The 27,922-nt window shown below is 45.1% G+C and overlaps 1 protein-coding gene across 1 annotated transcript in view; it reads left to right on the forward strand.

Annotated features, from left to right (window-relative positions):
- The window catches only part of WDR35 (WD repeat domain 35), a 531,383-nt gene that overhangs the window by 186,286 nt on the left and 317,175 nt on the right, over positions 1 to 27,922 (forward strand). The window contains exon 15 of the mRNA XM_086926288.1: positions 19,211 to 19,264. Within this exon, the coding sequence (XP_086782414.1) occupies positions 19,211 to 19,264 (54 nt within the window). The remainder of the gene's footprint in view (positions 1 to 19,210; positions 19,265 to 27,922) is intronic.

Genomic DNA, 27,922 nt, shown 5'->3' on the forward strand with positions numbered 1-27,922 from the left:
AAAGGGTTTAGAGTGACAATTGTTGATTCTCATCCTCGCTGTCGGTGCCATGTAAAGAATCTCTATCCATTGTAGAAATGGAAACGGCAAGCCCATCCTACGCAGTGTGGCAAATATATACCCCCATCTAACCGAATCAAAAGCCTTGGCGGCGTCCAGCAACTCTGCCACTGCTCTGTATTCAAGGTCTAATTGGTGTAAAATTGCAAATAACATGCGCAAATTATGGGATGTTGAACGGGATGGCACAAAGCCCGATTGATCCGGTAGAACCAGGGCTGGCAACAGTGGGTGTAATTTAGTAGCGATAACGTTAGCGAATATTTTGGTGTCAATATTCAACAAAGTCAGAGGGCGGTACGACTCACAACTATCTGCCCATTTCCCAGGCTTTAGCAAAGTAATAATTAAAGCTTCTCTGAGGGTGGGAGGTAGGAAGCCTATTTCATATGCTTCACTATACATATTTACCATGTGAGGGGCTAGTATGTCAACAAAGTCCTTTTAAAATTCCCCCGGCAGTCCATCGATGCCCGCAGCCTTACCGAATGGTAACTATAGTATGGCCTTTTTCACATCCTCTACTGTGAATGGCTGCATTAGGTACTCACGTTGGCTGTTTGAGAGCAAGGCTAAAGCTATCTCCTCCAAAAAATCTTCGAATGCCTCGCTGTCTGCTTCATCCCCTGAACCATAGAGGGATACATAATTTTCCCTGAAGCAACCCACAATATCTGGGGAGTTATGATAGATTATTCAATCAGTCCCCTCTATCTTGGTAACTTATTCCTGAGCTCTCACCCCTTTGAGTTTGGCTGCCAGTGTGCGACCTGGCCAACCTCCCTCACCATACGACCTAGCCTTCCAAAGTCGAGAAGTGTTGTATTTCTTGCTCAGCTGTCTCATTGTATTCAGTCACTAGTAGCTTGATCTCTGCCAACTTATGTATGTTCAACGTGTCTCAGTTTCCTCCGTCCTCGGCCAGCAGCCCCGACCAACAGCGGCCCCTAGTCCGGCCCAGCAAACCTAGCGCCGATCACTCACAGCAATTCTTCTGATTCAGGCTCCCCTGCGACCTGCGCAGAGCCTACCGTGCCTCCCATCTCAGCGCCTGGACCCCCGAAAGTGAGGAGCTGCCCCGGGGTTGTACCGGAGTATTACCGGCTCTACTGAGACCTCTGCAGGGTCCCCCGCACCCTCCAACTCGGCGCCTGGCCCCCAAAAGGAGGATTTCTCACTTGGCTAATTGTAAGTAGACGCGCACTGTAGATTTTATTTAAATGACTTGGAATCCTTCATTGGGAATGTTTTGCAAAGGAAAACCACCCTCTTCAAAATCCATTAACTCCTGAGGCAAGCCATTTTAATACAAACCATTGCCCGTCCTGACTTCCCAGCTTTTAAAAATGGCCGAATTCCTGATATCCTCTCAAGAAAAAGAAAAAAAAAGAAAGGCCACACAGTTACCTAATGATTACATATGGTGGATTTTGGCAGCCATCTTGTAACGGCTACCACCATAATCAACAGCCATCCTGTTACAGCCCCAAATGAAAACAGCAGCCATCTTGTAACAGCACCCTACTAAATTGGCAGCCATCATGCAATGGCAAACTCTCACACAATTTGCACCAAAAACAGAACCCATTTTCTTTTTTGGCTTACAACTAGTACGGCAGCCATCTTGTAACGGCTAATTCTGACTGAATCAGAAACAAAAGCAACACTCATTCTATAACTTAACTCTCTTTTACTGGTATGCTGGAGAGTGGCATTCTTGACCGTCGTTGCCCACTCTAAGACCTTCCTCAACAATTAGGGTCTTTGTTGACTTCACCATCTCCTGCTCATTTGAGTTGCCGCCCTGCCTTGGTGATTGACGAGCAACACTCCGGAGAGACCTCTGCCAACTTGTCTATGAGGAGCGCTTCTTTCTGAGGCCATTTTTCATCCTCTCTGATTGACTGTATCTGAACTTACAATGTCGCAATGCCTGAGTTCTAGATGGCCGACTCAGTGAAACCCTCAGTGATGTTTTCGTTCCTCCCCTGGTCTTTAATCATTGATCTCCCGAGGACCTCAACCAGCCTTCGCTGTCCCTGTCCCCGCCCACCCACCTGGTCCTGTTCCCTGCTTACTTCCCTAGACAGCTGAGACCTAGCTACTTTTGTATGATGCCCGGTGAGGCTACCTCGCGAGCTATAGGGGAGATGGACTTTGGACTCCCTCCTTTTACTATCACCTACCCAGCCGGACTTAGGGCAAACGCTCCTGCGTCGCTCCTGACCTTTTCTTCAACCTCTCCCTTCCCTCAACCCTCACCCCTCTCCGCTCCTACTCTTTTCAGCTTCTGTCCTCTGCCCTCACCTGCCCTTGCCCTTTGTCCCCACCTTGTTTTTCTGTGAACCTCTTCCCTCGCCACTTGAGACCGAACTATTTTGTCTTATGCCCGATGGAGCTACCTGGTTTAGCTATAGGGTAGATGGGCCGTGGCTTCCCTCCTTGGTCGTCACCTACCCAGTCGGTCTTGAGACAGACTTCCTTTCGTCTCTACTGTTGTCTCTTCCCTTATCCTCACTTTCTCACCTCCCCTACCCCCCACTACTTTTCTCTCTCCTTTCTCTCCGCTCCTAATGTATTGCTGATTGTTTGATGTAATGTGTAATTGTTGATCTTTTTCTGTTATATTGCTGAACCACATTGTTGCACTTCCTTTCGTCTCTCCTGTTGTCTCCTCCGGCATCCTGCCTCTATTTATGTCTCCTTCTCTCCTCTCTCAATGTATTGAGACTGAACTATTTCGTCTGATGCCCGATGGAGCTACCTGGTTTAGCTATAGGGGAGATGGGCGGTGGATTCCTCCTTGGTCGTCACCTACCCAGTCAGTCTTTAGACAGACTTCCTTTCGTCTCTCCTTGTAGTCTCGCCCCTTATCCTCCCATTTTCACCTCCCCTGCCCCCTCCACTACTTTTCTCTCTCCTATCTCTCCTCTCCTAATTGTATTGCTTATTTTTTGATGTATTGTGTAATTGTTGAACTTTTTCTGTTACATTGTTGATTCTCATGTAAAGCGCTCTGATACCTTCGGGTCTAGCCAGCACTATATAAAACTTTTTTAATAAATAAATAAAATGCTCACGTTCATGGTGCAATGTCTCCGTCTCAATATGTTTCATATGTGATCGTAATATCTTTAGTACCCAGCCTGGAGCCCAATGCAAGTCCCCCTAATTGTCGCCTTTAAGGCTTCAAAGAGTGGATTTATGCTATTTCTCTGGGATAAAGGTTTGCAGAGTCCCGAGAGACTGGACCCAACCGTTCCCTGAAAGGGTCAGTGTTGGGAATCCATATGTTGGATTGTAATGCCCTCACACACCCTTTCAGGTGTCATGCTTCATCATTTGGGCTGCTCCTCATTGGGTCGGCGGTGTAATACTCAACGGGCTCCCTATAGTAGAGGCACTTTATCAGAGATCTTTTATCCAACAGCCATTTGGTGAAGTGTGGATGTGGGGCTAGAACTCTGTAGATGTGGTGCAGTGATTTAAAATAGGATTGGGAGTACCTAGAAGGACAGACTTTATTCTGGGGGTCTCCTACCCTAAATAAAAGCAAAGAACAAGGCACTCTTCCGAGTTTAATGTCTCGCGTGGTGGTGTCCTTGTTATAACGTGTGGGCCAACATGTTTCTCACTTTAAGTTAATTGTACTTGCGATTCTTCAGGACCAAGATGATTGAACTATCTACACCGAGACTTAGTGGCATACAGTATTACTCACATTAAAAGTGTCTACTACTAATTGTACCTGTTATAACCTAGATCTACCTGTTCTGGGAGACAAAAGTATAAAGGCATCATTCAAGTTGATGTTGTGGATCACAGACATAGACATGGTCTCAAAGTAACTCTGACTCCTATTATTTACATATGTGAAGTGAACGCAATTGCGTTTAGAGGGCATGCTTCCACAGTACCCGATGGCTCACGCATAAGGCTTTGCTCCTATGTGTGATGGACTGGAAGGGGGAAAAACAGAATATATGTACAACAGAATATCTCTCTCTATACAGCAGTGATTGATATCTCCAAGTGTTCATAAGCCCATGGTACTGGTTACACGGTGCTAAATGGCGGTCAAGAGTTTAACACATATGCAGGCTTTTGTTGTAGTCCTTGCCTTGTGTAATGGCCACCCCTAATACACGTTGGTTGTGTAAAATATACTGCATGCCATGGGTTGCTTAGCGGTATTCATGTGTGACCTATCGTGGGGCTCATAGTGCTGCTGGGTTCAATTAGTTGATCACCTATGTCTCCCTTCATGGGTATGTAGCGTCATCAGTTGCGATGTTGCATTGGAGTTAAAAGTTTAAAAACTATTCATTAGCAAATATCATGGCTGCGCGGAGAATGCGCCCACCCACATATATGCTCAATTGATTACTCATACCCAGTTATCCAGACAGTTAGTGGCGGTATTAGTTAACTTAGAAGTGGATGCGCCTGCAGATCGACACTGGTGGGGCGCTTGTAGCGCGCTGATAAACTAGCCTCAGATCTTGTGTTAAAGGTTAGGTTATCCGTGTTTATCCAGTTGTGCCAAGTTGTACCTGCTAGTGGCTGTGCTGCTGTCGATATGACTGCCGTGCAAGAGGTCTCGGGTTCAGATGGAAACGCCGAGTGTATTCACACTGTTAAGTCAAAAAATCTACGGCATCCTAAATGGCGTCCTGAGCCGACTAGACTCTAAGTTAAATCAAGGCGGACTCGCCTACGTGTTAGGAGTTGTGTTGTAAGGGCGTGAATGGAAGTGTGTTACTTAACCTGCCCTTTCCAATACTAAAAATGAACAGAAGCCCATCTGACATTAATTTTAGAGGCCAGCAGTGTACACGATGTATTACCATACCAGTAGTGAATCGCTTGCTGTAGATGTCCGTAAACTTATTTTAAAATATGTTAAAAAAATATATAAATACAGCTCCCTACACATTACCACTTTAATAAAGTGGTAATAGGTAGGGACCTACTACTTACCTGTATCTAGGGCCCTATCACTGAACTGAGCCAAACCGTAGTAAAAACAATATGGCTGCATATTCATTCTCTAAAATAGCCATACCCAATTATATACTGCCTTGTCATTGCCATGTACCACGGTATGCTGCAAATTTACCATAGTATAACATGGCCCAAACTTTAACTAAGGCCTAGCTGTATTATTGGATTGTAGTACTCTTGCGTCATGCATGGTGTCGCATGGGCAACACAATACTTAAGTCTAGATTTACAAAGCAATTCAAGGCTACCACGCTTGGCCCTGTGTGATGGTAAATATGGAGAAATACAAGCCAGTGCAATACACTGTTTTTGGTTACTCTGAACACCATAATTTACATTGTTGCTAAATTGCACATACATCTATACGCCATGCGACATTACATCACTCAACTATACGCTATTCCAGTCTACTCCACTCCACTGTACAGTACTCCACTTTAAGCCACTCTACTCCGCGCTATTAAACTGTACGCAACTCCTCTGGATTCCACGACATTCTACGCTTTTACACTGTACGCATCTCCACTCTAAGCCACTCCATTCTGTTGCTTTACTGCACACCACTCCACTTGACGCTACTCCATTATATGCTATTCCACTCTATGCCATTGCACTGTATGCCACTCCACTCTAGGCTATTCCGTTGTATGCCACTCCACTCTACAACACTCTATTGTGTGCTATTCCACTGTATGCCATTCCACTGTACGCTACTCTACGCCATCCAGTGTATGGCCCTACCCTCTGTGCAACTCCACTAAGCTATTCCATTAGACATCACTCCAATGCACGCAACTACACTGTATGCTATTACACTATACCCCCACTCCACAGTACACCACTCCAGTCTACAGCACTCCACTGTGTACTACTCCATTATACCCTATTACACTCTATGCCACTCCACTGAACACTCCCCTCTACACCACTCCACTCTACGCTATTACACTGTATACAACTCCACTCTATGCTGTTACACTCTATGCAACTCCACTCTATGCCACTTTTCTGCACGTCACTTCACTGTAGGCCACTTCACTATACACTACTCCAGTATATCCAATTCCACTCTACGCCACTCCACTTAATGCTATTCCAGTTTGTTGTTCCACTGTACACTCCACCATGTACTGTTTCTGTGTATGCCACTACACTGTATGCTACTCGACTTTATGATACTCCAGTGTATGCCACTTCACTGCACACTACTCCACAATACACTGTTCCACTCTACACCACTCCATGCTGTTCCACTGTATGCCATTCGCCACTCCACTCAACGCAACTCCAGCGTACACCACTCCACTCCACTCCATTCTACGCGAGTCCATTCGATGCTATTCCACACTGTGTAACACCAGTATATGCTATTCTACTTTACCCTACTCAACTGTGCAACACTTCAGTCTACATCTCTCCACAGTGTGCTAGTCCCCTTTATGCTATTCCTCTCTATGCCACTCAAGTGTTCTCCACTCTACCATGTTCCACTGTACACCCCTCTACTATATGCTGTTACATTCTATGCAACTTCAGTCTTTGCCACTTTTCTGCATGGTATTCCACTCTACCCCACTGTATGCTATCTACTCTACCCCACAATACACCACTCCAGTCATCACCATGTCACTGTACGTCACTGTACCCTCCTCCACTCTGTATAGCTCAATTTTACTACACTGTATGCCACTCTAATAGACTCTACTCCACTCTAACCATGTACACTCCATTGTCAAAATGTGTGCTTGACGCTATGCCTATACACTCCATGGTACAATACTGGACTCCATTCTACAACTGTTTAAAACATTGTATGACACAGCACTTCACTATACTTTCCAAGACGCCACTCCACTTTATAACAGTATCCTCAACTCTACGTTATGCCACTTCAATGTGTGCCACCCCACTCTACTCTAATCCACTGTACCCTACTCCAACCTACCTCACTCCTCTGCACACCATTCCACTCTATGCCACTCCATTCTTCTACAGTAGAATATACAGTATTACACTGTACACTATTCCACTATATGCTACTCTACTTTACAGTAATCCACTCTACCCCACTACAGTGTACACCACTTCACTCTATGCCACTCCACTCTATGACTCTCTTGTTGACTCAAAATAACTCCACTCTATAAAGGTCTACCACACCTTATGGCACTCTACGACATTCTTCTCCACTCTATCCCCATATTCTCCACTGTAACTCTATACTCCACTCTAAGCCTGTAAACTCCATTGTACAACACACTGTTCCACTATACAACACTTCTATATACGACACAGCGCTCCACTCTACTGTACAAGACTGTACTATACCTATGCTATGCCACTCCACTCTACTCCATGCCACTCTACTCTATAACTGATACTCTATTTTATTCTATTCAACACTACGTTACGTTACGCCACACCACTCAACTCTACTCCACTGTATGAGACTCCTCAGTCTATGCTACTGTGCAACAATCCTCAACACAGCTCCACTATTGACACTGTACGCAACTCTTTGTATGGCACTGCACCCCACTTTACTCCACTCTACTCTATAACACAGTGCTCCACTCTACTCCAGTACTCCACTGTTCACCACTCCATTCTACGCTACTCTATGTAATTGTACTATAAAACACTGTATGCCAATCCACTCCGCTACACTGTACTGTACATAACTCCACTCTACAAAACTCAACTAGACTGTTTACCACTGTACTCTACTGTAGTCTACATCATTCCAATACACACCACTGCACTCTACTGTACAACACAGTACTCCAAATTATGACACTTTAGTCAACTGTATGCTGTGGCACTCCACGCCACTCCACCTTACACTACCCTACTGCAGTGTACTCCACTCTACTGCACTTTATAATATACCCCTCTACGCTACCATAGTCCAGTCTACGTCGCTCCACTGTCCGACACTCTACTCCACTTTCAACTTTCCACTGCACTCTATGCCACATGATACTGTACTCTACACTACAACATTCTCCTCCACTGTACAATATGAGAACTCCACTTGATAATACTCCACTCTACTTCATCCTCCTCCACTCTAAAACACTGTACTCCACTCTGTGACAGTGTACAACACCCTACTCTCTTGTTTGACACGCCAGCCCACTGTACAACTTGCTCGCTGCTCCAGTCTACGATTCTTGACTTCACTGCACCAAAGATTCACTGCTGCTGGCCTGCACTTGACTGACCAGCATTCCCTGCCTAAGGATAGGGCGGGGCCAGGAGATTGCGCTCTGAAACACTGCAGGTGACCTGCAGCACGAAAAGGCTGCTGGCCTGGACTACACTGACCAGCATTCCCTGCCTAAGGAGAGGATGGGGTTATGGAGATCGGGCTCTTAAGCAATTCAGCTGACCCGCTGTGCGAGATGCTCGTGGGGCATGCCCGGGCAACGACCGGGCCAAGAGTGGGCTCCTCAGTGCCCGATTGAGACCGGACTGTACCAAGCCACAAGAGTTATCATCCTTTTCTCTGTCACCTCCATGGATAAGCGGACTTCTTCACAAGTTTACATCTCTCACAAGAGGGACCGCAATGGGCTTAATATTTGGAACTTTCTAAATTCTGTGGTGGGGGACTATTACTGAACAGATCACCACAGTAGAGGTGGTACTGGGTGTGTTACCAGTCCTCCTGTTGTGGGTCCTTTTGTTCCCACCTGCAGACTTTCAACTCAAGATCCTTACTAACTTACCAATGGATTTAGTGCCCCTTTCACTTGCAGCAGGCTTTCGACTGATGCAATTGTTCATCAGCAATGTGACCCTAATAATCCATGTCCTTGTGCTCTGCCAAGAAGAACTAGCAGATCAAAGGCTATGGTCCTCAGCAAGGTTTCATCATATAATTCTGGGCCTGATCATGAATCTTGCCTTTCATGCAACCCTCAACTGAGAAGTATATTCAAGAACATTGAACACCTCATCACAGAATCTTGCCATGGAATGCTTTGGTAGACTCTCTAGCATTGAAAGGGTTCTACGCAACCTTCAGGCTAATTTATCTTCCTCTTCTGTTAGCAACCTGCTGCCCAAAATCTCAGTAGCTTCTGTTGCCTTAACTACTTTTGATTTATGGCCCACCTCAGCACCTAAACCTCCTTCAAAAGACTCTGTTCCTCCTGAGCAGAGAGGGCCTAATGGCTAAGGATAGTGATCCTATGCCTGGCCCCTCGAGAGTGCGATTGACTGACGTTCTTGCACACAACAGTTTGGGGAGCACATTGCGAAACAGGCAATTAGGTTGATATGTCTGATTGTGCATGATTCTTTGCATTTAGATCTTCCACTGGCACCCACACCTTTTCTCGTAGTTCTAATCAACATCCCCAAACTGAAGTCTGGCTCCATGGAAGACAGTTAGCAATTGACAAGCTGTTAGCAATTGTCCACTGGCTTCATAATTAGTTGGGCTTTACATTGTATCTCTTTAACTACATTAACATGGTCAGGCGCGTTTCCTTGTTCTGCAAGGGTCCCAAAATATTTACAGGAGATTGTATAGTTTCTCCAGTATTGGAATTTTCATAGATTCCCATAGCTTGTATCATTCCCTGTCGGCGGAATGGGAGCCTCGGTAAATAAAAAATAACATAGCAGTAGGTACAAAAGAGAAAGAAAGGCCTAGGCCTCATCTCATTTTGTAGCATATCCATCTTTTTTGCAAAAGAGACCAAAAGCATTTAACAACCAATCAGATTAGCCTCACCCCTCAGAACCCTCCTGAGAGAGCCTCAGATTTTCTACTGCACGTTGTGCTAAGGGAGTCTCCTCTGAGCTCTACTCAGATTTCTCTACAACTTAGTTTTTTTTCATATTTTTTCTCTCCAAGGATGTCAGACAAGGAAAAGAAAGCTTTATTTAAAGCCTGTGCTACTTGCTCTAAGAAAAGGCTTTACATTGAGGACAAGCATAAAGACTGCATCTATTGCTTGTACCCTGATCATGAAGCCACTGATTATAAAATCTGCAGGACCTTCTCTACCATGACTCTGCTGACCTGGTTGCAGAAGATGAAGTCTCAGAAAGAAGTTCTATTAGTGACAGTGAGGATTCCTCCTCAGCTACATCTTCAAGGAGGTCTAAGAAAAGGGGTAGGTCTTCCCCTTCAACTTCGTCTGATCCTCCTGCTAAGGCCTTACAAAAGACCTCTGATAGGTCTGATAGGCCCAGTCCCAAGAAATCTCCTCACCGAGGTGTAAAGGAGAGGGAGGGACTAGTTCCTGAGGTACTTCCAACTCAGAAGGTGGCCCATGGTCCTTCTGTTTCCCCTCCATCACCTGAAAAGTGAAATTGTTCAAGAAACCGTCATCTGTATCTCAGGAAGGAAGATCTGAGAGGAAAAACCGTCCGTCGATGACGACAATATCCAGTACCTCGACGACTGCTTCTAAAATTCACCTGGCGTCGATCCCAGGTCCGTCGACGGGCACGTCGTCGAGAACTTCGCCGACGACTTCGACGACTGTACAGGTACCTATCACAATGTCGTTGACGATGATGACGCCGACGATGGTGTCGACGGAGACGACGAAGACGTCGACGATGACAATGGCTACAATGGTACTGATATCGAGCTCGTCGACGGTTCAGTCGACGATCAGCCCATCGTCGTCGACAATCCATTCTCCGACGACAATTTCTTCGTCGACGACCTCGTCGACGATTCAAGAAGTTCAGATTTCTATAAAAAGACACCAAATCACTCTGGAAATGACATCTCCTCGTAGAGTGACATCATTACCTCCGGCTTTGCTCTTGGAGGAAGCGTTTTCAGAGGAAGAGGAAGGTCCTTATGGGGTTAATTACAGCCCGTCCCAACTTAAAGTGAAGTACCAGGACTCGGATCCTGAAGTTTACTATATGGAACAACAATATTATGTTGCACAAGATAGACCTCAGAGCAGTCACGACAGGGTATGGTGGCCATGCCTTCCTCACTCATTAATGACTTGCAAATTATGTTGCTAGATTACAAGAAAAGGTTTCCTTCTCAGACTTCTGAGTAATCCATGCAACTACCGCCATCACCAACCCGACCGCTTCTTCGGCTACAGTGGCTCCTCAGTTGCCTCAGCATCCGGAGCCGGAACCAATAGAAAGTCACCACAATATCGTGACTATGCATGATGATGATGATGATGATTCATCAGATGAAGATCGGAATATGGATCAGGCCCCGGACCCAGATAGATAGTGGGACGATTATTTCATTCCGGATCCTGCCTCACCATCGCCAGATCCTATTGATTCTCCTCCAGCATACATTGGAGGGTTACATAATCTTATCGAGAGGGCTTCCAAGAGATTTGGCCCCCATTCCAACTGTACAATCAGAATGCTTCCTTTATGATTTTAAGGAGCCTTACAGAAAATCCATCCGTTCAATCCCAATTGTGGAGCATGTATGGAGTGAAGGGATAAAGATGAGGCAATCTCCAGCTACAGCCATCCCTGTTCTTCTGTGGCTGGAGAAAAAATATAAGGCTCCTGAAGATAGTCCCGGTTGCCTGGTTGGTCAACCAAAGACGAGCTCTGTTATCTCCCAGGCGGCTCAAAGAAAGTTGAAGAATCCTTCGGCGCCCCTTACCACACCACCGGATAATGAGGGAAGGCGCCTAGATAATGCGGGAAAAAGGTTTTCCTCTATGTCCAGTCTTCTTGTTAGAGCGGCCATTGCACTTGAAATTTTGGGACGATATGATCGCCAAATATGGTGCGATTTATCTTCATTTATGGATCAGCTGCCAGGTAGTTCCAAAGCGGAGGCAAAGAAGATACTGGAGGAAGGAGAACGGTCTTCTTCAGAGATTATAGATTGGGCTATGGGCATTGCCACCACTGCCTTTCGCGCTTTTTCAGGTTCAGCCATTCTAAGACGTCAAGGCTGGCTTCGGGCTACCTGGTTTCGCCCTGAGGTTCAGAATAAGATCCTAGATTTACTATTTGATGGAGAAATGCTTATTGGGAAGCATGTGGACGACGCTCTACAGGACATCAAAAAGTACACAGACACGGCAAGGTCCTTGGGGACAATGCAATACCGCAAGGTTCCCTTCGGGGTGCAAGAGGAAATGGTTTTTCGACTTACAGGGGAGGATACCAACAGCGCTACTCCTCCTATTCGCAATCCTCACAGTCGTATAAACCCCAGTACTCTCAACACTAGGGCCAGTCAGCGTCTTTCTCTCACCAGCCATCAAGAGGCCGACAGGGACGCCAGGGGAGAGATGCTTCTAAACGCCAATAGCAGCTGACCGGATCTGTCTACTGTTCCTCCACCCGCAGTAACATCAGTGGGGGGCAGGATATCACAATGCCTCCACAACTGGGAAATCATTATATCGGATCAGTGGGTCCTCAATATCATCAGATTTGGCCACACATTAGAGTTTCAAAATTTGCCACCTTCCAGAGCCCCTCGTGCCTCTGAATCAAAACATCTGAATCTTCTACATCTCCAAGCTCATCAGCTGCTCTTCAAAGGAGCGATAGAATCAGTGCCTCAATCCCAATGAGGAAAAGGGTTGTATTCCAGGTATTTTCTGGTTCAAAAGACGGAAGAAAAATGGCGCCCAATTTTAGACCTGAGGGCGCTCAACACCTATCTCATAAAACTCTCGTTTCGGATGGTATCTCTTCAGGATATCTTGCTTCTCCTGAATCCTGGCGATTATATGGCAACTCTGGATCTCAAGGATGCATACTTCCATGTTCTCATTCACCCAGCACACAGGAGGTTTCTACGCTTCACAGTAGACAAGAGCCACTTTCAGTTCCTACCTTTCGGGCTCAGATCCGCTCCACGGATATTCACAAAGGTAATGGCCCCAGTTTCAGCATTTCTCAGAAAGCAGTCACTACAGGTTTTTTCCTACCTGGACGATTGGTTGATAAAGTCTCCATCTTCTCAAGCAACTACAAGAGCAGTCGAGAGTTGCATTCAACTTTTCAATCATCTGGGTCTTCAACTCAACAGAGACAAATCAGTCCTTCTTCCATCCAGGTCGGCCAAGTTCCCGGGGTCCATTCTGGATATGACTTGTTGCAAGGCTTTCCCTTCAGAGGATAGGCAGAACAGGCTGATTCTTTCCGCCCATCAATTGCAAAAAAGACAAACTCTGTCGGTCCGCCAATACAAATCTTTCCTAGGATCGATATCATCCTGCATTCCCTTAATTCCGCATTGCAGGCTTCGTATGCGCCCCTTGCAGGAACAGCTGGACATGCAATGGGCCAGGCAGAAGGATCATTCGACGACAGGATAATGGTCACTCCTCTTATGAAAAAGGCGGCCAACTGGTGGACCATCAGGAACAATATCGCGAAAGGTCTCACTTTCAAAGTTCCTCCAGCTCCTTCGGTTCTGACCACGGACGCCTCTCTAGAAGGCTGGGGAGCGGTTTTGCAAGACCTACAAGTGAGCAATCACTGGACACCAGAGCAACACACTTTCCATATCAACCTTCTGGAGCTCAAGGCGATTTGTTTGGCTTTACAAGCTTTCCTTCCGAGGATTCAGAACTCCACCGTCCTGGTCCGTACAGACAACACGACGGCCATGCACTATGTGAACAAACAAAGTGGAACAACTTCTTTCCAGGGAGGCCCAAGAGATCTGGGAATGGGCAATACTTTAAAAAATCTCTCTCTCAGCAGAGCATCTTCCAGGGGCCCTTAACACGACAGCAGATACATTAAGTCGTCAGAAGTCAGCCTGTCACAAATGGTAACTGGATCAAGACACTCTCAATTGAATTTTCACTCGTTGGGGCACTCCATCCATAGACCTGTTTGCTACACCAGATAACAAGAAATGCCGGTTTTATGCAAGCAGGGATCACCATCTAGGGTCATTGGGGAATGCTCTTTCGATGGCCTAGTCAGGCGCATTTGTTTCCGCCTTTCGCCCAGTCCCCTGATTCCAAGATTACTCAGGAAACTCAAGACGGAACCCTGCAAAATGATTCTAATCTCACCGGCGTTGCCCCACCAGTTCTGGTTCACAGAGCTTCTCCAACTCTCTCAGGATTGGCTGGTTCACCTGCGTCCCATTCATTCTCTATTGACGATGTCCAGGGCCAAGTGGTGCATCCGGATCCGAGCTCACTACAGTTGACAGTGTGGCTCCTGAGCACCGAGAGTTCCAAAGTTTAAATATCCCTCAAGACTGCAAGGAAATTTTAGCTCAAGCCTCTGCACCGAGTACAAATAAGACCTATTGTGCAAAATGTAAACGTTTTTGTTTGTGGTGCCACCCTGAGAACCTTCATCCATTCTCTTCGGCTCCTCATAAGATATTACCTTACATTCTGTCTCTGGCCAAATCGGGTCTTGCACATTCTTCCATCAAGGTACACCTGGCAGCTATCTCTAGGTTCAGACGAACAGCCTCTGGCCCTTCCCTCTGGTCGGCAAGGATTGTCAAACAATTCCTGAAAGGGCTCTTTAGAGTTTTCCCTCCGGTTAGACCTCCTTCGCCAATGTGGCAGCTCAACTTCGTTCTTGCTCATCTCATGAGACCTCCGTTTGAGCCTATTCATAGAGCAGATATTACATTTCTTTCATGGAAGGTGGCTCTCCTTCTAGCCTTAATGTCAGCCAGAAGAGTTGGAGAACTTCAAGCTCTCACGATTAAGGAACCTTTTATACAGTCCAAAAACGACACTTTGATTCTGAGAACAAATCCGAAATTTATTCCAAAGGCCCCTTCGGATTTCCATTTGAATGAACCTGTTATTTTAAAATCTTTTTTCCCTCGACCTACGACTCCAGCGGAAAGGTCTCTTCATTCCTTAGATGTCCAAAGATGTCTGAAATTCTACCTCCAACGCACAAAGGATTTCAGGAAGTCTACACAACTTTTTGTCGCCTTTAGTACCCCTCGGAAGGGTTTCCCCCTCTCAAAGCAGGGGATTTCACGTTGGATTGCCAGCGCAATTCACTACTGTCACCAAGCCGCGGTAAGCCACTAGAAGGACGTGTCAGAGCTCACTCCACAAGATCAATATCATCATCTACTGCTCTCTTAACTGGAATTTCTATCAAGGACATTTGTAGGGCAGCTACTTGGAGCAGTGCCCATACTTTCACAAAGCACTACTGTTTGGACTCTTCCACACCGAATGAGGCGGCAGTGGGACAAGCTGTCCTGAGCAATCTCTTCTAATAAGTGATGAATTTTCCCTTCTATCCCTCCTTCCTGTTATTACACATTTTGTATTTGATAATATTTATCTGACTCCTGTTTCAATGTCTATTATCTTATTATGAAATTATGGATACAGAGTTATTTCAGTATTTATGTCACAAAATGGGCGTTATTGCTAACTGCTAGCTACTCTGATACAAGCTATGGGAATCTATGAAAGTTCCAATACTGGAGTAAGAAAACAAGTTACTTACCTGTAACTTTGGTTCTCCAGTATTGGTAACTTTCATAGATTCCCATGCGCCCCCCACCACCCATGGGAAAGCTCAGCCTTCAGCAAATGTGGTTACTGTTACACACGGCTGCGAAAATCTGAGGCTCTCTCAGGAGGGTTCTGAGGGGTGAGCCTAATCTGATTGGTTGTTACATGTTTTTGGCCCTTGCAAGTTAGCCCTGTCACAGGCATCACCTCACTATCTTTGGATTACTTCTACAATCACCTTTATTCTAGTGTTGAAGGCCATCGTACAGTTTTTGCATCTCATAGTATCAATATGTCTTCTTCCTGCCCAGCTCAACTCCACAGTGACACGTTTAAAATGCCCATCACAAACTCTTTCGAACCTTTGAGCACCCTGGATACCACTGACTGACTTTCTCCTCTGGTTATAACTTTAGGGACTCGGGAATTGTCTCCTCTTGAGACCTGGACCGCACCAACATCATCTCCCATACGCTTGGCATCCTTTCCTAGAAAATCGCTTGCACTGCTGGTCTTAGGGATGACTCTTTCTGGTTAACCTTCCTAAGGAGTTTTAAAATCATTTGTCTTCAGTAGACCTGGACCCACAGCTTTTTCCCTGATGGGTACAGCAGTTTCTCTGATGGGTACAGCAGTTTCTCTGTACTAGCACGCCACTCACAGTCAGGAAGGGCCAAGGGTGGTCTTTTGACCCTTGTTTCTCTCACTCTTAACTGCAAAACTGAACAATTAGATACCTGCTCCCCAGTTAGCTTTGTGGTGGTCTTTTTCTAGTTCATGTAGGTTGCTTGTTATTCATTTTTACAATGCCACTAGTGCCCAACTCACTGCTAAATATGTTGGAACACTCAGACCTCAATTTGACAAATGTTTTTATTCTGCCAGGCCTTTTTCTCCATGTGATTTTGATGGACGAATTTGTGATAACCGTAGTTCTACCGATGGGCTCTCTTATTCCTCTTTAGGCACTAATTTTGTACATACTGGTCAAGGCGAACATTTTAATACTGTGGTGAATGACTATAATCTGCCTGCTCTGTATGAGGGTGAGACAAAGCCTTTTGATTGCACTACTACCCCTACATTTACTGGGAGGGTGCACACACCACATAGGTTTTATTTTCGTCTCCACTGCTTTGGTGTCACCATTGATCAAATACAACATTCTTTTGGACACAAGAAGTAATCACAGCCCTACCAACCACCTTAAAGTGGAGGCATACCTTGGACTCTGTTACGATTCTAACTTATGGGCAGTTAACCCCATGTGATCAGAGTTGCAGACTCAGATGGAAGGGCATTGACCCCGACTCTCTTCATCGTAACTTGTTAGGCCTTTGCGCTGATGCTTTTATCTCATAACTTGATCCCCTGTGCCCAGATAAGATTTTTCTTGATTCCTTCGCTATCATTAGAATGCACATGGTGGAACTTCTTACCTGTTCCCGGCCACGTTACCCTTTCCTTATTAAATGGTTTGACCACTCCTGTACCAGTGTTCATGGTGACCTACTGACAGTCCTTAAGGAATAGCCCAGGGACAGATTTAAAGTTGCCTCCCTTATAGCTTTATATAAAGCCACCTTACAGAACAGGAGGCTAGGCAGGATCTTATTACCGCCTTTGCCTCTAGATCTATTGTCAATGTTTGGGAGATTGCGTTCCACCCACAATTCTTACTTGGGACGTCCCCTATTGCAATGTATCACAGCTGATATGTGCGTTAAATACTTTGATAGGCCTTGCTTCACTGTTGGAATTTCTGAGTTTCTCGAGCATTGGCATCTGCAAGTGTTTTTTTTTCTTTCTTTTGACCGCAAAGAAGTAGGAGACGCTATTCTCGCTCTCCCTAGTAACACGGCCCTGGGTTCCAACTGGGTTCCGATGGACTTATTTCAGTCCAACATACCTATTTGGGAACCAGTATTAACTATGTATTTTAATGTGGCTTTAAGCACAGTCTTCCCAGTGTATGGTCCAAATCAGTTATTGTCCCCATTTTAAAAAAAAAGGGCTCAAGAGATGATCCTCTGTGTTTTAGCCCGATCTCTCTGATAGATTCCGAGGTCAAAGTTAAAAGGACTAACAACTTGAGCCAAAGACCATCGCCCACTATCTGATGTCCAGTATGGCTTCAGGCCAGGCAAGGGCACTGTGGATCAATGCCTAAACCTGTACCTTTTAATCGATAAAGACACCACAGTCAGACCTGGATCCATACAGCTCACCTTTATGAACCTTTGCTATTGACAAGGCTAACAGAGACAAGCTGTGGTCAATAATGCTGGACTTGGGATTGACAAAGCCATTCTTTTTTTTTTATGCAATCTGCACCTTAATTTGAACACCTCCGTTATGTACGGTTCGATGGGAGAATGCGCTGAGCAGTTCACACTCATAGGGGGTGGTGGGAGGGGTTCAGACAAGGTTACATCTTGGCCCCCTTTTTACTTACTCTTTATGTTAATAAACTGGAGCAGATCCTTGCAGCTGGGTACTGTGACTTTCCTATGATAAATGGCCACCCTGTTCCATCACTTTTATATGCAAATTACACTGATTTAGTTTCCAGGACTGCACAGGGTCTCCAAACTTTACTGGAACTCTTTAGTAACTACATGGGCATTTGACCTTAGAATCAATTCAATCAAATCACACATCATGATAATAGGTCCCAGAAACACTTAACGCATAACACATCTATTTAAGGGCCATACACTTACCAAAGTCAAAACATTCCCATATACCTGGACATTATGTTTGACTATCCCATCTCCTGGCCCCCATTGATTAGGGTAAGGAGGCACGTTTTTGCTAGAAGTTTTGCCGCTGTCTTTGACTATGCAGCACAGCTCATCCAGGGCCAGAAGGAATATGCTCACATCACCCCCATCCTGGTGGAACACCTATGGCTCCCCTTGCCAACCTGCACCATTTTAAAAACCAGCTGCATCATTTACAAAGCAATCACGACCAGCAACCCTGCTTATCTTGTAGGTAAGCTCACCATCTTTGGTGGTTCTTGGCACACCCGCAGACAAATTGCAGAACAAGTATAAAAGAGGAAATCCAAAGCAGGCTTTCCTGTTGCTCCAGATCAACAGAAAAGCCTGAAAGCTGCTCCAGTTTCGGAAAGATTTGAAGATGCACCTCTTGAAGAACACTACTTAATCATGCTTTAACCATCCACAATCCAGCTACCTCTCCTGTCTCTCATACTTGTTCAGTAGTCAGGATCATCACTGGGGTCTTTTGTTGAGTCCTATGATGCAGCCTCGGAATTCTCTAAAGATCCTTTCTCCTTCCTGAGTAAAAAGATTTACAAGTATGACATGAAAATGTTTTGTCACCTGCCAGTGAGATTTGTGCTATTTACGGGGTGGAAACGTATTTATTGAGATGCCTTTCATTATATATTTTATCTCTCCTCCTGTAATTTGTATCTTTTTCTCAGCATAGTATAACATTCAACATAGCAAAGGAAAGTGCAGACAAAACCGTCAGTGTGTGGAGCCTCATGATACTCGGAAAGCACAGTGAAACCCTAACTATGGACCATTGTTACAGTCCCATGATAAATACATACTGTTGCTGATTTCAGATAGAGAACTGTCATACATCATATGGTTTAGGCTGGCAAACTGGATAGTACTTGGAATTTGGAATAACAATTTGGAGTGTTTTGTCTCCCTTTCTAGGCCACGGACGATCCAATCTGTTGTATAACGGCTTCTGATAAAACTCTTATTGTGGTAGGTAGTGATACTTATTTTACTTAATTTCTTTAATATTTGCTAAGCTGCACTATCAGTAAAAGAGCTTTTTGTGTTCTCTCAATTGCCATTACCAACCAAGAGCAATATTATACATGCAGTGTATTTTCTTGGATTGCACAGGGCTCATCTTTCAAAAGCTGCGCCCAGCGCAATCCGGAAAATGCGCCACATTTTGGTGAATGCGCTTCCCCCAGGGCAACCACAAACTCTTGCTGCCCTGGGAGCAGCACATTCATGTGAAAAACAGAGCGGCTGCGTATAAGTACATCTTAGTTGCAGTTGATTCTTGCACGCTTATATTTGCGTGTCTTTGAGGGAATTTTTTGCGTGTGGCACCTTCCATTCAGATCAGGGTCCAGCGTTCGCCTCTAAGGCGTACAAGTATGCCTTGAGTTAATTGGGGTCCAAGTCAAATTTTTGTCTCCATACAGACCTGAGGGTAATAGTGTTGTGGAACGAATGAACCGAGATATAAAGCAGTCATTGACAGCCCGAGTTATAGGTACAGGCCGGAACTGACTAGCCCATCTCAATAGCGTACAGTGTGCACTTAATAATCTCCCTAGAAGGTCTCTGGGTGGGCGGACCCCATACGAGATGCTCTTTGGTATCAAAATGTTCGTCCTGGACCTTGAAGGTCTAGACCAGGCGGCAGCGGCTGCCCCCTTTGACGTAGAGGAACATTGTCATGTTTTACAGAATCTACAAGAGACAAGAGACAGTCTTGCAAATGAACACTTGCCCTCCACATCAGAAGCTGCGTTGCAGATTCCAGTAGTTGGCTTGCTACCCCGAGTTGAAGAACTGGTTCGAGAGAAGATCGAGAACAAGAAAGAATTTGGTCCCTCATATCGAGCTCCAGTCGTAAGGAAAAAGGTACATCTCCATTGACAATGTCAAATTACACAGAGTGGCCGATTCTTCTTAGTATGACACCTGCGGTCTCTTGTCCATCTATACTGAGACATTCTGTTTGGCTCCGGCTCCTAACACCAGGCCAGACGTTGCCCTCGAGATGCCTCCTGTTTCCAGTCCTTTATTGAGTATTCCACCTGATGATCATCTTGATGATACTGAATATACTTACCCCACAGACTTATCGATGCCCGATCTGCAAACTTGCTTGGCAACTGAGTCCAGATTTTCATTTGACACTAACTCTACCACATCAAAGACCCCTTCAAAAATTTCTGTTTTCGATACATAGTTTAAAAAAAAATTTTTGATTCCTCCTTGGACCTACATTTGGTTGGTGCTTTTTTCAATTTTTTTGTTCATGTCAATTGGATTTGTGGTGTATTTTTTCTGTCTTGTAAATGGACACTATGGTGAAGAGAGAACATCTATTCGACACATTCATGGAACATTGGCACCCCATTCCTCTTCAAACTGATTGAAGATGGACCTGGCTTTTGTAAACATTACTGCTTGGCCCGTCTTCGATGGGATTGTATGGGATGCTGTTAGATTTCAAATCCATGGTCCCACAGAGGTCATAAATGTCCCGACTGTCCTAAGGGTTTCTATGGGAGATGTGATTAAACAAAAAATACGTTCTGCTGATTGGCATGTTCAAGCCATAGAGGCTTTGTTTTCCAATTTGAAATATATTGCTGCTATTGATGCTAAAGATTTATATTTCGATTCGGCGAATTATGGTGATTTGTTTTGTTATCAACACTTTGGCAATCACTACCTGCATAAGGCAAACACCAGGAGGAATAGGGTTAACTATACGCAATGGGAACATTGCCCCGCTCCTGTTGAAGGCAGCTCCACTTCTCTTTTAAAGAGGTTCACCTATTTTACTGATTTTAATCAGTCAAGTCCCAATGCATTCTATTTTAAAATGAGCCAGAAGTCCACTTCCAAAGTTAGACTTACCCATTATATTCCAAGTCCTTTCTTGACCAATTGGCTATTGGGGGCTATGAACTATGGAAGGATACTGTTGATCTTAAATCTCTTTGGGGTTCTAAAAGTTGGCAAGTGCAAGGCACTGAAGCTTTGCATCGTGCATGTCTCATCCTCCTCCATATGTAGTTTTTGAATGCTACTATTTCACAAACCACCTGCTTTGGATTGGCTACTACTAAAAAATTAAAGGCTCCTTCTTTCCCTGAATTGGAAGAATACCCTGGTTGGGATAATAATACCAGTTTTTCTATTAGAAAATTACAGACCCTGTTGCTGAATTCTACTTTTAACATATCCAGTTTGGATCCTGATGGTTGGTTGTTGTGGCACAAAAGTGCAGATTCTTGCCAACATCGTTTTCTGGGTTTAGCCCAAGGCTACACACAGGTTAGGGTAGATCCCCGTTTTGAGAGTGACCTTTCTTTGACTACCTATTCAGTAGGCAAATTATGTCAGAATTGGCTCAAACATTCCACTTTAGCGTCAGTAAAGCTTCATTTATTTAAATTGACTGACGATGTTGATCTAAATGATTTTGTCAAGGGCCCTGCTTCCGGCAGATCCAAAAGGTGGATATATGCTATTTACAACAAAGTTTGGAAACTGTCCCAGATTGAGGCTGCTTCCCGCTTAAGAGCTATAGATCAAGCGAATTTAGAAAAGGTGCTGGCAGTTGTAGATAACAGCATTAATACACTTTCTTCTCGCATTTACACTTTAGATAATATTGTTTCATCTGTTGTTGATATTGTGCAAGATGATGTCTCTGTTTTGTACCATGGTCAAAATTAATTGCGTTCCATTATGCAATTTGCATGGACTTTACAAACGTTAAAGGCAGGAAAAGTGCCTTGGCACTACATGAATACATCATCCTTGTTTGCCCCTTTTAATTTGACTGACAAGAAATGTTTTATGTTTATGAAGGATGCAACTTTTTCTATGTTACATATTGAAAAGTTAGAACCTTTGCCATTTTCTGTGGCCCAAGCAAATTCTGCTGTGTGGCTCGTCCATGGGTTAATAACATTACCTTTTCCTTTGTTCAAATTCGAAGCTTGCATGAAGTACTACGCAATTGGCAGATATGAACCTCTGGGCACCGCTTATCTCCATGAAGCTTGGTTGCTTCCTTTTACCTATAGGTGCCTGAGGGAGGGAAAAGAGGTTTATTTGAAAGGTGAGGATTGCACAACAACACCGGACCACTCATTAGTGTGTAGGAATATCCAATTGCATGGCTCATGCAACCAGGATGCGCCTAATCTAGCCTGTGTTTTGAAAGGTACACCGACGCCTGCTATCACACCCACATTCACATTACTAGCAATCAGTAGTTATTTACTTTTAAATAATGAGGATTGTTGTGGGATGTTAGCTGGAATTCCTTACATTGTTACAGTCTCTGAACGTGTAGTTTGTTGTAAAAACGTTATGTTTCCTCCTCCACGTGGGAAGTCTGATGTTTCCATCTGGCCGTCGATTCCGACCTTGAAAGCAGAGTTCAACAAGATGAGTCGCATAAGAGCTCTTTTGTCTCAAAAAGAAGCCACCCTCACATCTGCTCGTGAAACATTTGTCTTTCACGTGGCAAACACCCGCAGAGAGGTGCATGCTTTATTAAATACGGATTTGCCCTTGCATATTGGTGAATTAATTCACACTATCTTTAATGCTTTTTTAAGGTTGTTAGTAGTGGCCTTGTGACTTCTTTTCAAACTATATTTGGCGTGTTCCCAGCATTTTTTCATTCGATTTTTTCCAGCCTATTTGGTGGATTTCCCTTGATGCTCGCTCTGGTTGCAGGAGTGCTTCTGTTGCTTTGTTTATTTCAAAATGGATGCACGTCCTGTGGGTACAATATGATCTGCCATGGATGTTGCTGCTCCGCAACCGAAAGCTTGATTATTATGGAGCGCTGCCTCTTGCTACATTGAGTGCAGTTTATGAATTATCGTTTTGATTTTCCTTTTTCATATGCGTCCAGCCTGTCTTTCATTGCCTGAGCTGCGATTTCGACTGGGCCCTGGATTTGTGTCTCTGCAATATGGTGTCTCCCAACGCGGATTTTGATCAACTGATGAGCCCCTTAGCTGCTCATGAATTGCTTTGTTCTGGCGACGGGATTATAGCCTTTGCAGCGATGCATTGAGTCCTGAGACGTTAGAATGTTTTTGCTGTGGCGCATGACTCCTTGGCACAAAGTTATATTGAAGAGAACCAGAGTTGTCCTCTGATGGTACTAGAGGCTCCTGTTATTAAGGAACATGTATGTTCCTTCCCATTGCTGAATTGGATGGCTGAAATGTTTTCAGATGAGAACAATGACTTCCTGTTGGAGGCTGTTACAACGTACTGTGCATATACATTGTTGGAGTGAGATGCGTTTCCTCTTCTCTCTCTTTCATGGCCGACGTCACCTGTTGGACATCGGATTGTTCTGGTATTTTTGCCGTCTTAATTTTTTTTCCCCCAGGCCTATTTTCTTCCCTGTGTCTGTTAAAGTGATTCTTGATTTGAGGTATTTTTAAAGTTTGGAGTTTGCTCCAGTTTTTCCACTGTGGCAATTTGAACTTGATTCTTACTCTTGTTCTTGAACTCTGTTTTCCAAATTTGCCCCCTTCTTATCCGTGCTCAGACCAAGAGAGGGTGTCGTGGGGCTGAGCCTTGCATTCACACAGTGTTAGGTTGACATGAGTTTATTAGAAGTTTAAACACCATTTTTCCTTTATGCTACCTTTTGCACACGGCACACACTTTGTTAATTGTTTAGAGTTTAGCAGAGGGTTTTGCTTCACACAATAATAACGTGTTTTTCTACATTAGTAGCCTTGCCTGGTAAACTAAGTCTGAACAGTGAGTGCCGAGGCCTTCAAGGTTATTTCAACACTGTGGTAGTTGTTCGGACTGATCAGTGCACGTTCTAGACATAACACATATGCAGCTGTGGCCACCTCTGGTATTGGTGCGTTTAATAATGCACTGCGTATGCTTGATCACGCACACTTGGAGAACATTTGTATACTGAGAGCTTGTGTAGAATTTGATGTGATCCACTTCTGCTAATACCCGAGGTATGGGGCCGCCTATGTAATCCCAAGAGACCTTCTGTAGTTATAAAATAACCTACTAGCAAGGGAGGGTGAAATATAGGTTTATTTTAAACCGGTTTCCATTTAGCATTATAACATGCTTTCTCCCTTTGTATTTTATGGAATAGTAACTTTGCTGACAATCTTGTTTCTGATAATATGTCTGCTTGTATTAGCTAAGGTGCTGCGCATGAGAACACAGCATTAGAAATAAATATTTCAAACTTGCTTGTGTCTCTTTTTACTCCCTGTTTTGGACTGGTATGAAAGTATAACAAAAGAGTGTTCATGTTTTCCACATTGCCTGAGGTAACCTAAGTCGCATGTTCTGGGTTGTCTAAACATTGGTATTTTGGCAGAGCCAATGTGACACTGATGCTAGTCTGGTAGGGTATTTTGGGTACTAAGGTGAGTTTTGGCACACCCTAATTCACTGAGCTCCCAAGTCTCTGTGCACAGTTCTGTGTAGGAGCAGAATCCCTGCAACAGAGTAGCAGCGACAGGAGGCAACCCTGTCAGGTACCCTGTTAAAGCTCTAGACTGTCCGATACCTGATTCCGGAGGCAGACACAAACAGTTACAGCCCTCTCAGATAGTCTTCCCCCACTCCCATCCAAGCAAGTACCATCCACATGTAATCCCACTCACAGACTCAAAGGCCTGCCTTATGTGTGGGAGACAGAGAGCCCACTCTGATTTCTCAAGATCCGGCGCATACCATACATGTGCGTGTCTGCGCAAGTTATGTGTAGAATTCCGCCCTGGGAAAAATCCAGACTGATCTGGGTGGACCAGTTGGGTCATGTATGGCAATAGACGCGCCACTAATACACCACTTAATATTTTCTTCTCTATATTCAGGAGAGAGATGGACCTATAAGAACTCGGGGAAAGGGGATCCCTGTCCGACGTGAGAATCATGGTATTGGAAAGTGTCCCACTGGCTAGAGCTCCGGTATATACCTCAAGGAGGTGATCCATGAGCTGGGGGGCAAACGTCTTATAGAATTCAGCAAAGAGACCTTTGCTCCAGGGACATTTCCGGGGCTTCAGCTGTTTATTGGAGGTTAGTATTTCTTCCCTAGTAAGTGGTGTCCCGAGGGCTTCTGCCTCATTCTACCCAAGGGTGGGAAGCATTATGTCTTTAAGGAAGTCTTGAAATGTGATAGGGCTAGTCTGGGCAATAGCCGAGCAAGTCTGGTGCAGGTGGATCTCAAATTCTTTTATAATCGCGTCCTGCGTGTACATCACATTCCCCAAACTATCACTGTGTGTGCTCCGTCTCCGTCCTGATAAGTCGAGCTAATAGCGCTCCTGATCTGTCGCCCTCCATATAAAGCCTCTGCTTCTAGGTGGTGTATTTCTGCGTCTATGGTCACGACCAGGCTTCAAGTAACTTTCCCTGCACCTGCGTCCAAGCAGTTCTATCATTCGGGTTCTGATATAGCGCGGTCTCTAGGATTCGTAAGCCTTTTTACTAGGGAATCAATATCATCACTAAGCTGATGGTAGACCCCATAAATGGTCTTCATACAAACCCCCATGATAACGACCTTCATGGCCTCCCACTTTGTAGATCTAGTGGCAGTGGACCCCTAATTCACCCCAAAATAATGTTGGAGGGCCTCTGTAATAGTCTGTACATATGGAGGGTCCGGAAGGGCCTCAGCTCGAAGCCGCAATAGTGAAATGGGTGGTCGCCCCTGTCCAGAGGATAGTGTCAGCTACAAAGGTGCATGGTTAGATAGGTATTGCGGCAAATAAGAGATGGCCTGTGTCGTAGCTGAGAGACCTGGAGTAAGGCAGCAATTATCAATCCGCGAAAAGGTGTTGGCTGCCAGAGTAAAACAAGAAAACTCCCTCTTGCTAGGGTTTTGCGCTCTCCAATCATCTCGTAACTGCGTGCCCTGTAAAATACCCATGAGGATCTCACCATACAGGGTTTAGTGTTTTCTCTGGGGGGGCTCCTGATCCAACGCCCAGTCAAAGATACAATTAAAATCTCCAAAGAGAAGAATTTCAGCACCCATGTAAGGTGTTGCTGCTTTCAGGACTGCCGTTTAAAACTCGGAGCAATCCAGGTTGGGCGCATAGACATTAATATACCCAGTTCCCTCCCTTCCTACCTTCCAAACAGGATGACATTCAGGATTGAGAACATGTTGAAGGTGTTGGAACGGGACCCCTGGGGCCACCCATAACAATGCCCCTGTGCAAAGCCAGAATAGGATGTAGTGTAGATTTGTCCCCTCCAACTTTTACGAAGGAATTTTATAGTGTTCCCCCAAATGTGTGTCTCCTGCAGCCCCGCAATTGCTATTCCATATCTCTTCAGGAAAGTGTGCACTCTACGATACTTGTCCTGTCCGGCCATTCTACGGACATTCCAGTTAAGAAACTCCAGTGTCTGTGCTGTCATGGCAATGTAGTGGTAACAGACATGTCCTCTCCCCTTCCCTAGATGTTCCTCCCTTTACCTCCAATGTCCATGAGTTGTAATGTACTCTCCATGTGACTCCATAAGTTCCCCAACAAACAAATAAACTCCCAAGAACTGAACATTCACTGTCCCTACCCCCTCCCTTGGGCAGCAGTACAAGTTTGAGTATACGTTCCCATATAGCCAACCATACATACCCCCCCATACTCCCCCTTCAAATAACAACCAAGCACTGTCCAAGCGATTTGGGTATCCTGATGGACCTGGTCTCTAGTAGGGACGTCGCTACTCCGGCGGCAGCCCAAGTCCCTAATGCATTAAGTGAATTAACATGATCCCCAACCCGTACCATAGTCGGAATGAAATAAAGCGAGGCTAAACATAACAGCCCAGGGGTCAAGAGGCCACCCGAGCTTCAAAACGCCCACCTCCCTGAAAACACTCCCATAACTACTACCAACCAGTCCTTCCAAGACCCCCAGGGGTTCTAAACATAACATATACTTATCTGCACAGTTAAACAGTTGCTGTGTAACTCATAGGATTCAGTCATACTATCTGAGCCCTCCGCTCCATGTTCAAGGTCCGGCGTCGCCTCCATCGTATCCGGGACGACCTCCGAATCCGATGCCTGCAGTGTACCATCTCGGAGGACGGTGATTCGGCCGAAACTCATCGTTCTCTTTTTAGGCGCCTGTCGTGTAGGCTGTCTACGGCCCTTCAAGGGAGACTGCAAGACTTGCGTCCCGGCTGAACTCATAGAGGGGAACAGGCACCTCCCCTATGGGGCACTGGCGTCCAACCAGCCTCTCGCCTCCTCCGCCGAGAAAAAAAGACAGGGCCCGGCCTTCACTCATCACTCATCACTCATAGTTTTACAGGGAACATACGCTATATTTAAGGTCCAGGTCCCTGAGCCTTCGTTTGTTGCGATGAAAGTCTTCTCTGTTCATGCACTCTTTTGGTGTTATCCGGATAGATAGCTATAGAATGAACCTCGAAAAAGAACCGCCGCCCTCTGCGAGAGAGCTGAAGCAAAAGGTCTCTATCTTTGAAGTTAAACAATTTTGCGATAATGGCAAGGGGGTGCTCTGGGCCTAGGGGGGCCACCAGCGCCCTATGCACCCGCTCAATACTGAAGAATTTCGACAGCTGCTTGGGAGCCATTTCGCGAATGATCCAATC

This window comes from Lissotriton vulgaris, chromosome 6 (genome assembly GCF_964263255.1).
Source record: "Lissotriton vulgaris chromosome 6, aLisVul1.2, whole genome shotgun sequence".
Classification (NCBI taxonomy): domain Eukaryota; kingdom Metazoa; phylum Chordata; class Amphibia; order Caudata; family Salamandridae; genus Lissotriton; species Lissotriton vulgaris.